This window comes from Elgaria multicarinata, chromosome 20 (assembly GCF_023053635.1).
Source record: "Elgaria multicarinata webbii isolate HBS135686 ecotype San Diego chromosome 20, rElgMul1.1.pri, whole genome shotgun sequence".
Classification (NCBI taxonomy): Eukaryota; Metazoa; Chordata; class Lepidosauria; order Squamata; family Anguidae; genus Elgaria; species Elgaria multicarinata.
The window spans coordinates 19,924,993-19,936,966 of record NC_086190.1 but is presented as its reverse complement, the minus strand read 5'-3'; the positions used below and the strand labels follow the sequence as shown (position 1 = coordinate 19,936,966).

Here is an 11,974-nt window from a genome sequence, read left to right as displayed (position 1 = left end):
ATCTGCACCGTTCTGGTCCCCACCCACCCCAAACCCACCGAAACACCCCTTCCAAATGCAGATGGCGAATTTGGCATGCATTTGACTCAGCCCTAATACGACTTTGCGAGTGAGAATGGCTTTTTAAAAAAAAACCAAAAAAACCACCTTTCATGGTTGTTGTCATTTAGTAAATATGTTTTATTTGGTTTTTTTAAAAGCGTGCAAGGCTTTGAAAATGGCAAGCCGTTCCCCCCCCCCCCCCCCGGTTTCTCCGTGTTTCAATACTCTGTTTGCCCACCGGTTTAAGAAGGTTTTAAAATAGGCCTTTTTAATTGGCAATGAAAGCCAAGCCGTGAGCAAAGGGGATCCCCAGACGCCCGTCCGCCCCAAGCCTCCGTCTCTCCACGATGCCGGGAGCTGCGTTTTGGCATCTGTGGGGAAAGGAGAGACGCTCTCGCTCTCTCGCTCTCTCTGCCTTGCTCTCTCACTCTCTCTGTCTCTCTACTTCGTTGGTTTGGGATTTGCCAGGTCTTCAATGGCTTTCCTCATCTAAAGAAAAAGGAGGCAGAATGCTGATGGCAACATACTATGGGTGCGTCCACACTACAAGCAGATTGGAGCCGGTTTGACCGTGCCTGCCTGCCTGCGTCTCTGCTGGGAAGATCCCTTCACAGAATTCATTTCTCCCTCGTTTCGAAGCATTCTGGGCATTAGGCTGGTTTTCCTACCCACCATTTTATCTTCAGAAGAGCCCTGTGAGGGAGGGGAGGCCAAGAGATCGGCCCCACGGTCCCCTGGCGAGCAAAACAGCAGACGTTGCTCCGTGCAGGGTCAGACCCTGGACCCCAATCGCCCAGTATTGCTGACGCGGACTGGCAGCAGCAGCAGCTCCCCAGGATTCCAGGTAGGATTTCCCCCCACCCTCCCTGGAGATGCTGCCGGAAATCGAACCCGGGACCTGGTGCAGGCAAACAGGAGCTCTTCTGCTGCAAAACTCCACCCCACCCTGCAACTGAGGGGATTTGAAGCCGGGGCTCACCAGCCCTGAGCCTCAACCTTCTGCATGTCTGGCACTGTGGAGCCCTGAGTGCAAGTTCTGCCCAGGCGGCGTTTCCTTCCAAAGCCCCTCTCCCCCCATTCTCTGGCTTTGGGGGTCGGATGCTCACCTCGTTCCTGGAGACCAGCCCCACCACCTTCCCCAGCTGCGTGACGAAAGCCCGCTGCAGGTTCAGCAGCTCAAAGAGGTTGTGGGCCTGCGGGAGAGGAGAAGGAGAAGAAAGGGGATGGTTGGGGAGGCTCAGGGCACCCCACAGATGTGGGGCAGCAAGGTTGTAGTAGCACCAGGCCTAGCAGGCCTTGCCTATGGGCTGCTGTGACAGGCCTCCCGCATCCCCTCTGCCAGCCCCCTTGGGAGGCCCACAGACTGGCTTAAAGCAAGGGTGGAAAGCCTGGGGCTACATCTGGCCCTCCGGGCGTTCCCAGATGGCCCCGCCCACTTCCTTGGCCCCACCCCTTTCACCCAGCCACCAATCATTTGGTGGCTTCCTGACTTTTGTGCAGTTTCCCCACTATCCTAAACGGTTGCCATAGCTGCCCTCAGGCTGAGTGACAGGCAATGAGGAGGAAGCTGGGGTTTTAGCCCCGCCCACCACTGGCCCGCAGCCCCCGAGAGCATCTCTGAGAAGGAATCTGGCCCTTGGGTGGAGAGGAGGTTGTGCACTCTGGCTGGAAGGCCACAGGCCTCCGCTGCCACTCCCCCCCCCTTATTGTCACCAAGAGGGCGTTGTGGGCCCAAACGCTGGACTCTGTGCCAGCCCCCCTCTCCTAGGGTTGCTATTGCCCCCTCCCCCCGTACTTCCCAGCCCCTCCTCCATTCACCTGGTGCAGGGACATCCAGGGCGACAGCTGCAGGGTCACCGGGCTGATGGTGCAGCCCCCTCCCAGCGTCTGGCGAGGCGGAGGCTGCAAGAGAGGAAAGCCCGCGTCGCACCGCCTGGGTGGAAAGGGGAGCGTTTCCCCCAGGGACAGGCGGGCCCCCGGCGGAGCAGCCCTGCAGGGCTTGTGGCAGGATGGGGGCTGCCTCCCCACCCCCACTGGCAGGCTTTCATGGCCAGGGGAGAAGCGTTGGGGCACGTGCGACCCACCTCTCCCTCCTGCTCGGTGTGGGGCAGGCCGGCATCATCGTGGGTCTGGAGAAAGCTGATGAGTTCGGACCTCTGGACCATACCCAGCAGCATCGCGGACTCTGCAGGGGAAAGGAAGAGGCCAGGACACAGGGATGGAGGCTGCTCCCCACCCGGGACTCCTGGCTTGTGCAGGCGAGCACACAACCCTGAGGCGGACAGACAGGCGAGGTCTCCGCCTGGAGCCCCAGGAAAGATTGGGGGGGGGGAATTTGGGGTGGAGGGAAGGGCTGACGCTCAACACTGGAGGAGGTGTCTCCTGGCTTCCCCCGCCCCAGGACCACCTGCCTTCCCAAAGCGTCAGTACCAGTGCTGTCGACCACGGGGTACTCCGGGTCATCGGTCGAGGTGACCACTCCGAGGATGTCCCGGAAGGTCGCGTCCTTGGCCAGGGTGACCAAATGGGTATTCATGAACTCTTGTGTAGTGACCTTGTAGGAGCTGCATGTGGGAGGAAATGGGTGGGCGTTACTCTTTATTGAATGGACTTTCTTTACACACGCACCCTCAAAAAAGACTCCCCAAATGGCTGACAATCAATCTGTAAATAACAGTCCAAAAAAAAATACACGACACACAAGGAAGAGGGATGAGGAGGGGAGAGGAAAGAAAGAAGTAGGCGGTCAGCAAGGCTGGTGGACGGGGTCTGTTTGCCCTCTCGCTTCCCAGGGGAGGCAGCCCCACTGCAGCAGGCCCCGACGTTGCCTGCGCCTGCTGCTCCCGCCCCGGGGTGGCTGACTCACCCGATGTGCCTGCTGCGGATGCGAGGCAAGTAGGGCAGCTTCTTGACGATGATGGTGCCGTCGTAGAAGGAGGGCTGGAACTTCTGGGCGATGGCGTTGGCGATCAGCACCGACAGGGTGACGGGCAGGATGTGGGCGATCTGCCCCGTGGCCTCAAAGGCCAGCAAGGCCGTGGACAGGCTGTGCATCACGGAGCCTGAGAAGGCAGCCGCTCCTGTGGGGAGGCCAGACTGGGCTGGGGAGGGGCGCCTCTGGAGCTGGGCCAGGGGGGCCCTGCCAGGACTCGCATGGGAGGGAAGGGAGGAAGGAGGGGTCTCCCTGGCCCTCTTGTGGGAGGGGCTCCCTGGCAAGGGCGTGGCTGCGCACTTCTAACATTTTGGGGCCACAAATCCACATGACATCTGCACAGGCTCATTCATAGCTGTAGATGCAAATGTAGCAGCCGTTACAAGGGCTTATTTCCATTTTGCGGGAAGCAAAGCCTGCCAGTGAATTTCGCACCCAAGTCATCTCAAATGACGCAAATTCTGCCATGGATTTGCACCCTGTGCCCTAGCAGCCCAAATCAACATTGTGTGTGTGTGTGTGTTTTCTCTCTCTGCTGAGGTGCCGTGCTCCAGCGTCTTGGCCAGCAGCTAAGCACCCAGGTGTGGGGGACTCACCTGCCAGCGCGTACCCTCCAGGAGTGATGAGGCTGAAGGAACCCCCTGAGGTGATGCCCTGGGGGAAAAGGAAGGCGGCGGCTTCCCCCACCAATCGCCCGAGGGCAGCTCCTGTGGGCAGGACGGGGAGGGGGTGAGAGAGAGAGAGGAGTGGGTCACCTTTGCACCGTCTCCTCTGAGCCCGGGGGTTGGGTGCTTGCAGCCCTGGGGACATTTTGGCCAGCAACCCCACCAGCCGTAGCGAGGGATCTTGGACTCGTGGCCAAAATGTCTGGAGGGCTACACAGGTCGCCCTGCCCTGCTTTAGGCCACATCTATGCAACTCATTTTAAAGTGGTTTAAAATTGGATTAACCCCGTGTCCCTTTTCAGGTCTGATCCTGCATAGAGAGCAAGAGTCATGGGGGTGGGTGGGTCAGGAGTGAGGGGAGGGTTGGGGACCCTTACCGTAAATGAAGACAGGCATGAAATACCCAGCAGGCATGGGCATCGTGGTGGCCAGGATCAGCATCCAGAACTGCAACAGCAAGAAAGGGGAGAGACTACTGCAGCAACTGGCAGCCAACTGGAATACTTACAAACACTCCAACTTCTGAGAGTGAAGGTCCCATCATCAGAGGCTGATAACAAGCCCACCTTTCTCAGTGCACAGTGGAGTGGAAGCCCAACGCAACAGAGAAGAGAGCTCCCCGGGGCACCAGAAGGCAGACGTGCAAACCCAGCTCCCTGCTCGACTGGCAGAGGGAAGCTCCTTGGAAGCCAGGTACCTTCATCACTAGGAAGACCGTCAGCGTGCCAAAGATGGTGATGTTTGGGTCCCACCACTCGAGCCACAGGCCATTGGAGTCAACCTGAAGCGGCCTGGCCAGTGATGCATTCTGGGAAAGGACGCTCCAGGTGTGGTTGTCAAGGAGGGAGGTGAGGAGTTCCTTCATGTTCAGCTACAGGGAGGAAAGGTGAGTAGCTGGAAGGTCTGGCAGTTTAAGCAGAAGCATCTTCTGACATGACCCCCAACCCCAGAGCCCTCAGACCTTGCAGTGAGCAGGAGAGGAAGAGTTTACCATCTCCCCAGCCTCTCAGACAGGCGACAAAATCAGACGAGGGCCTTTTTAATAGTCCAACCAGGCTTCAGTTGGCTTTTGCTCCCTTCTGCGACAACATCCTCCTATATCCCAGCCAGCTGAGACAACATCCTCCTGTTACAGTAGGGCCCACTTGGAGCTATTGAAGGTCCTGTTTTCCTGCTTTGATCTATCAGATGTCACCAGCTTCTCCTGGGAACATCCCGGAGCTACGGAACAGGATGCACACAGTTCTCTGTGTGCATCACCAGATCATTGCTCTTTTGCCTGCCCGTCACCTGACACCCCTTGCCCACAGGTGTGTAGGAGCAAGCCAGCTGAAGTCATTTAGCAGCGAGCAAAGGCCACTCTGTACATGGTTCATGGTGCTTCTCTGTTTGAAAGGAGGGAGGCAGGAGGTAACCACCAGTATTTACCCTGGAGGCCATGAACTGGCCCAGGCTAAGCGGGAAGGTGATGGATGAGAGCAGGAGGGCCACCAGTGCCGAGTAAAGAGGTTTCCTGGAAAAGCAGATTTTAAAAAAGTCAGGATTATTTTTCAGGACCCAAAAAGGAAGGCCAGGCTTATACCAAGCTAAGTTCTCCTGGGAAACTGCAAGTCATACTCCGGTTAAAGCAGAGCCCCTGGCTTGCGCCAAGAAGAGAGTGGAATTCTGCTCTTGGACCAGGTTCTATTGATGTAGGAATCGGTAGGCTTTAGAGATGACACAGAACTCTTCCATCAAGCAGAAAGTGACAAAGTGTAATGTGAAACCTTGACTACTGTGCAACTACTGTCTAATCTGTGTTATGTGAAACCTTGACTACATTTTTTTAATGTAAGGTTTTGGGTTTGTTTTTGTATATATTTTTTTACCATTTTGAGGGCAGTACAAGGCTCAGTCAAAAACGTTGGCCAATGTGGGTTGCTGCCCCCAAGTTGCAGGATCCGTAACCTCTTAAGTGTGTTCTGCTTCCTGCTCATTTGCCCTTGCTGGCTTCTGAAAGCCAAAAACAAGCCAGACTTTGCAACCTGCCGTGTCACGGATCTGTGAAGCAGGAGCAAAGAAGCGCCGCGAAACACGGAGACCAGGAATGTTGCTGCTATTTCTTTGCATGTCGCTTTGATCAGACTGCATCTCCCGCTTGCCCTCACAACCACCCTGTGAGGCAGGCCGCAATGATCCCCATTTGACAGAGCAGGGAATCGAGGCGGTGCAGAGTGGTGCGTGAGGCCGGCCCTCGCTAGAGCCCTGCGTCCTGCCCAGACAAACTCGCTCCCCACAGCGCTCTGGCTTTCAAGGACCCGCTCTCTCCCGGAGGCTTACTCTGTCGCCAGCAGTCTGGCCGTGAAGCGATTCCTCCGGACGTAGCCCAGGAACCATCGCTGGCAGAAGAGGTAGGCACAGCTCACCGCCCCGCAGACCACGCTGAAAAGGACAGAGGCACCGCGGTCGGCCACCCTCTCTTGGGCTGCTGCCGCTGCCCCCCCCCCGCTGCCGCTGCCCCTGCCCCTCCGGCTGCACTGCCTGCATGGAGAGAGAGAGAGAGAGAGAGAGAGAGAGAGACCCACCCACCCTCTCTCACCCCAGGAACATGAAGAAGAAGGTCTCCGGCAGGTCAAAGGGGAAATCGATCTTGAAGTTGGTCTTGAAGAGCGCCATGATGGTTTCTGGTGGGGAGAAAGCAGGACATGAAAAGCAGGGGGGGGCTCCTCCTTGCCCTAAGACCACCCCCTTTGCCCACACCCAGATTCCCAGGGAAGGGGCCGTGGCTCAGTGGGGCAGAGACACACATGCACACGCTGGGCAGGCAGAAGGTCCCAGGTTCAATCCCTGGCAGCATCTCCAGGTAGGAGAGTGATGGAAAGAAGGAACGCTGCCTGAATCCCTGGAGACTCCATGGCTGCCGGTGTCGACAATACTGGGCTAGACAGACCAACGTTCTGCCTCAGTACAAGGCTGCTTCGGGAAGGGCTGTAATTTACGGTTGGAGTCCCCGAAGGGCCCAGCTTTCAGGCCCTTGCATTTCCAGAGAGGGCAGGAAATACCTCTGCCTGAAACCTGGAGAGCCTGCTGCTGCTGCCAGTCCACGTCACCAACGCTGGGATCAGTGGACCCAGGCTCTGCTTCCTCTGGGATCCCTCCCCGCCACGATTCTGCCATGCCAGAGGGGTCCACCCAGGAGCACGGTAAAGGCTTTAAAAAGTCCAAGCGCCCCTATATCTAAATATGCACATTTAGAAAAACGATCCCAGAACGGTTGTCTTCAGGCTGGGAGCTGCTGGCCCTGGAAGCCCCGGGAACGATGCGAGGCCCTCTCCGTCACGCGGGCTCCTGCACAGCAAACGGTGTGTGTGTGTGTGTCGAGAGGACAGGCCCGGTTTCATACCAGACAAGGCACAGGCACGCCGGTTGTCTAGGAGGCGCTCCGAGGTGCCTCCCCCGGCACAGGCAGCATCTACACTTGCCGGGCATCTGTCACCTGCTCAAGGCCCTGGCGGGGGGGGGGGAGATAGTCACCACCTTCCTCCAACATCTGTTCATGCGGCAGAGAAAGAAGCGTGTGTGCCGGAGGGGGGGCAGATGGGGGGGTCGAAGGAGAGGCCGCTCATGCAGACGGCTTTCTCTCACGGTATTATTATGATGATGATGCTTCTTGCTCTTTGATTCTCCATCATTCTTCCTAACGCAAAACATCCCCCTTTTTCTTGCTGCAGTGCAAGAAGCATTTTGAATTATCCATGGGGCGGGGGGGGGGGCCTGCAGCCCATTTAGAGTGTTCTCATGCGTCAGGGATCAAATTGCCTTTCCGTTTCTCTTTTTATGTGAGCGCCTGTGATTGCTTTTAACGTGTGGGAGAAGGCAGGAGGCACGCGCCGTTTGCTCGTGCCCGGGAGCCCCCTCCCTCCTGCCCAAGGGGGAAGAGAACTGCCCCGCTCGGCTTTGCGCATCCCCCTCCTCGAAGCCCCTCGCTCCGCTCTGCCCTACCTTGTTCGCTGTTGAAGACGGCCAGCAGGCGAAACATGAAGGCCCCACAGGTGGCTGAGAAGAAGCCCCGCCAGTAGTCCCGGACAGCAAAGTGGGAGGACATCACCTCGATGCTGAACAGCACCCCTGGGGGGGAGCAGGCGCCATGTGAAGGGGTGCGGGCCACAGAGGCCTCGTTCAGAAGACCCGGGAGGGCGCAACCCTCTGCGTGCGCTGGGCAGAAGAAACGCCTACAACCCCCGGCATGCCCCAGCCAGCCATGGTGACTGGGGCATGCTGGGACTTGCAGGACCTTTTTCAGTCTAAACGTGCATTGGATGGTGCCCTTAAGGCCGTGGTCGGCAACCGGCAACCCACAGGCCTAACCAGGGCAAAGAATAACCACCCAACGGTCACAGACTTGCAACATCTCTCCATCAACTGATGATGCCCACATACCTCCCTGCTCTGGGTTTCAGTCATCACCACTTTGGGGAGCACGTTCAGCACTTTGGATAGCTCCTTTCTGACTGAGACCCAGGAAAGAGGCAAAGGAGCCGCCTCGTTATCATTGCTTAGGGGGGTTTATTAAACAGTTCATGAGTATCACTGATAAATAAATACAAGCCAGGGAAAGCTTGTGGAAACAGGGTCATGTTCAGGTGGCATTTAAAACTCGCCGCGCTTCCTGCCTCTCAAGCCACATGGGCAAGGGTGTTCCAGAGGGTAGGTGCCACACTGAAAAGGCCCCGCTCTCCAAAGGTCACTTAGCAGCACCCTGTTAAGTTGCAAATTGGCTGATAAAGCTTCCCCTTGAAAGAACAGCAGGGGGTACATAGGGCAGTCAGTCTGCCAGCTACCCTGGCCCCAAGGGATTTAGGGCTTTGTAAGTTGACAGGCGAACCTTGAGCCTGGATCCGTAGCTAGCGGGGCTTGAGCTACTGGCGCGAGCAAAGCCAAACGCTTTCTTCAAGCTCTGTAAACCTGGCTACTTGTTTATTGAATCTGAGTCCCTGGACAGCTCCCAAGCACTGGCCTGGCTACCTGTGTGCTTGCTCCCGCGGCCGCTCACAGTTTCCAAGCCAACGGCTTGTTGCCGACATGGCCAAAGTGCTCCTCCTCCAGCAGGAGAGGGCCCCGGCCTGCTGCTCATGTTTCCTTGCGCCGTGTGCCTGTCTGGCCGCCTCCCCCCACCCCCGACCGCTTACCGCTAATGGGAGCCCCGAAGACGGTGGCCACGCCAACAGCCGCTCCTGCCACCAGCATCTCGTTCTGCTTGCTCTTGTTCTGGAAGGAGGGAGGAAAGAGGCTGGGGAAGGGGCCCCTCATGGGCTGGTGGGAAATCACGGTGGCTCCGACACGCGTGTCAGCCAGACGACACTTTGCACAGCTCAGAGCAAAGCCTTGGGAGCTGCGCTGACACCAGTCCCTCCAGCTTGACAAACGCCTTCCCAGTTCTGTGACAAATTGGGTGACGATTCCCACATAGCCCCCTCCTCAAAGCTACTCTGTGTGTGGGGGGGGTCTGAGCAGGCCCCCGCATTTCCCCCGGTGCAGGTGTGAATGCAGCAGGTTGCTGAAAGCTCTGTGAAGGGAGGCTTGACCCACGTGTAGCAACCCAGAGCAGGGGCCTCTCCCTGGGCTGGGAGTGTCATTCTCGGAGGGCACGGTGCCCGCCTTGGCCTTACCTCGTACTCCCCAGAGACGCTGGTCCGAATCCTGCCTAGGTAGGCAGCGAGCATGCTGGAGAGGTGGACGAAAGGCCCCTGGAAGAGAGGGGAGACCCCCTGAGAGGGGAGACCAACTCCGCCCCTCTGAGCTTCCCTAGATAACCCTGCCTCCTTCCCCAGGCCCCGCCCCTTTACCCTGAAGGCCAATCGTTTGGCCGTTCCCCAGTTCCTCCCGCCCCCCATGTTAAAAGGCTGGCATGCCTCTCCCCTGAGGCTTCGTTGCTGGCAGGAAGAGATGTATGCTAAGATATGCAGCTATTTTGGCTCCTCCCCCTTTGCCTCTGGCCCTGCCCACCATGGGGACACAGCCCCCAAGAGCGTCTCCAGGATGGAATTTGGGCCCTGGACTAGGAAGAGATCGAACCCCCTCCGCTCTGCCTTTTTAAACATGCCCACAGACGTTTCCAGCGGTTGACGCAGCTGCGAAAGGGGAAAGGGGAAGCGCCCCTCTTGGGCCACCTCCAGGGAGCCAGGGCCCCTCTCCCCCTGGCGCGGCCACTTACCACTTTCCCAAGGAAGATGGTGCTGCCACAGGCCAGGGTGCAGGTCAGACCAATGACTTTGGCCCCAAAGTTCTCAATGGCCAAGTACTCCTCCAGGATGACCCCCGTCAGGATGATCTTCAGCTCGGGGATGCCGGATCCTTGCCGGAAGAAGCGTGCAGGGGAGCCAGGATTGCCAGGATTGCCGCTCCCCTCTCCCCCCTGGGGAGCCCTCTAGTCCTGGGGGGAGGGGGAGGGCAGCGCTGCCCCCCTGCTTGGGACGCTTGCCGCCACCTGGACCCGAAATCCGGCCTCCCTGCCACTTCCACCCCCTCGGGAGCACGAGAGGAGGGGTTTGCCCCACCTCCGGCGGATACCTGAAGTCTGCTTTCGTGTCTCCTTGCCCAGAGGCGAGAGGCAGCAGGAGCAGGGCGGAGAGGGACGGACAGCCTGGGCAGGATTTAGCAGCCACCGGGGCTCCACCCGGACTCACCTCCGGAGTGCGGCGTGATGCTCTGGGCGAAGCCCGTGGAGAAGGCCGACAGCGCGATGGGGTACATGGTCCAGGAGAGGTACTTCAGCACCGGGTAATCGCCAACCTCTCGGTAAAGCCACGCGTGGGCTGCGGGGCCCGGCACAGGGGAAGGAAAGCAGCGGGTCGGTCGGAGCGGCTCAACGTGGACTCAAACTGGGGCAGCAGCAGCTCTTGTGCCGACCCGGTTCTTCGAAAGGCCTCGCGTGAAGGGGGTGCTGGAGGCTGGCTTTTCAGGGACCGGTGCTAGTCACAATTGCCAGGGGCCTGAGCGGGAGGGTGCCCTCACACCCCTGTCCTGCTCATGGGCTTCCCATTTGGGCATCTCCTTGGCCACGGGGGTGGGGTGGGGAGAAAACACTGGGCCCCCGTCGACTGTTGTCCTGGTCCAGCACGGCTCTTCTGACAACCTTAGCAGCCTCCCAGGTGTGCCGTTCCAGTCCAGCCCTCGCCTCCCACTGTGGCTAGAGAGATGTCTCCTGGGCAGAGGCCCTGGGGGGCCACAGCCCTCCCCTCCTGATGCCCCTCCCCAGCAGAGGCCCCCAGACTGCCCTGCATTTGTCTCAAGCCCTTTCAAAGCCGTTGGCTTCTCACAGCATCTTGTGGCAGTGAGTTCCACCAGCTCATGGCATGGATCCTCAGGCTGTTGGGCAAATCTGGCCTGCCTGTGATCCCGATTCAGCCCATTCCCTGGCCCGAGAGAGAGAGAAAGCTGGTTCCACTGCCCCCAGGCGGCATCAGGGCCACCGTTGGACGCCCCATCGCCTCCTCGCTCAAGCTGGCGCTCTCTGGATGCGTTGGACTACAGTCCCCACCATCCCCAGCCAGCACTCCAGGGGAGAAATCCGAGCCCGGGGAGGGAGGCCGGTCGGTCAGTGAGGGCGAGGGGTTACCGTTGGCCATCTTGGAGACGGTGAAGTCCATGGCAAAGCTGACCAGGGCCATGAAGACGCCCAGGGCGAAGAGGAAGTACCAGTCGTCCCCCACGCGGAACAGCTGGGCCTTGATGCACTCCAGGCAACCTGCAGGGGGCGGCAGAGGACCGCGTGAGACCAGCGGCAGCCCTCAGCACCGGGACGCCTCACTCTCTGAGCAGCAGGAGCCAGGGTGGAAGGGGGTCCCCATGAGCCTGGAGGGTGGGGCACCCACGCACCCACACGCACACCCCTTCTTACCTCTGAGCTGCCTCCGCGTTTTCGGCCAGGGCCTCCAGTTTTTCTCCACAGCCAGAAACCTGCCCCGTTCCTCGTCCTTCTCTGCCTCGGCTCCATCTTTCCTGCTGCAGGCCGCCTCCTGCGCTCCTTCTGGGGCCATGATCCGCTGTCAGGGCTGGCCAACCCTGCAGCTGCGAGGGCTGGGGAAGGAGGGGGAGAAGGCCGCCCTTCTCCTGGAGTGAAGCAGGAGAGCTTGTGGTTCAACCCTGCAAGAAAGGACAGAGGAGGCAGCTCAGCCCTTAAACTCATCCCCAGCCCGATTCGAGGCTGGGGGAAGGGGCCTGGCTTAAGCCATGGGGAATTTGAACTCAGCTCCACAATGCATCGGCAGGAGAACGAATGGAACAAGAAGGAAGGAAAGGGTGCTTCTAAGCATGCACAGAGTGCCTCCCCCCCCCCACCTCTCCACTGATACTT

At 59.0% G+C, this 11,974-nt stretch overlaps 1 protein-coding gene across 1 annotated transcript; it reads right to left on the bottom strand.

The window, feature by feature from the left end:
• Positions 1–465: 465 nt before the first annotated feature.
• On the bottom strand, positions 466–11,657 carry LOC134411608 (chloride channel protein ClC-Kb-like). The gene is made up of 19 exons (XM_063145472.1): positions 11,519–11,657; positions 11,237–11,365; positions 10,305–10,433; positions 9,833–9,972; positions 9,288–9,365; positions 8,808–8,886; positions 7,621–7,746; positions 6,218–6,302; positions 5,959–6,060; positions 5,068–5,152; positions 4,337–4,510; positions 4,017–4,086; positions 3,571–3,681; positions 2,909–3,122; positions 2,473–2,606; positions 2,127–2,227; positions 1,861–1,944; positions 1,149–1,235; positions 466–531 (listed from the first exon to the last, which is right to left on the bottom strand). Exons 1-19 carry the CDS (start codon positions 11,655–11,657, stop codon positions 484–486), a joined length of 2,115 nt encoding a protein of 704 aa, XP_063001542.1. The 3' UTR covers positions 466–483.
• Between the last annotated feature and the right edge of the window lie 317 nt (positions 11,658–11,974).

Coding starts and splice junctions, on each gene's coding strand:
- LOC134411608 (XM_063145472.1), bottom strand. CDS start 11,657: ATGGCCCCAGAAGGAGCGCAGGAGGCGGCCTGCAGCAGGAAAGATGGA. Junction 9,366..9,832: donor CCATCTTCCTTGGGAAAGTG/GTAAGTGGCCGC, acceptor CCTCTCTTCCAG/GGGCCTTTCGTCCACCTCTC. Junction 532..1,148: donor GGCTGGTCTCCAGGAACGAG/GTGAGCATCCGA, acceptor CTTTTTCTTTAG/ATGAGGAAAGCCATTGAAGA.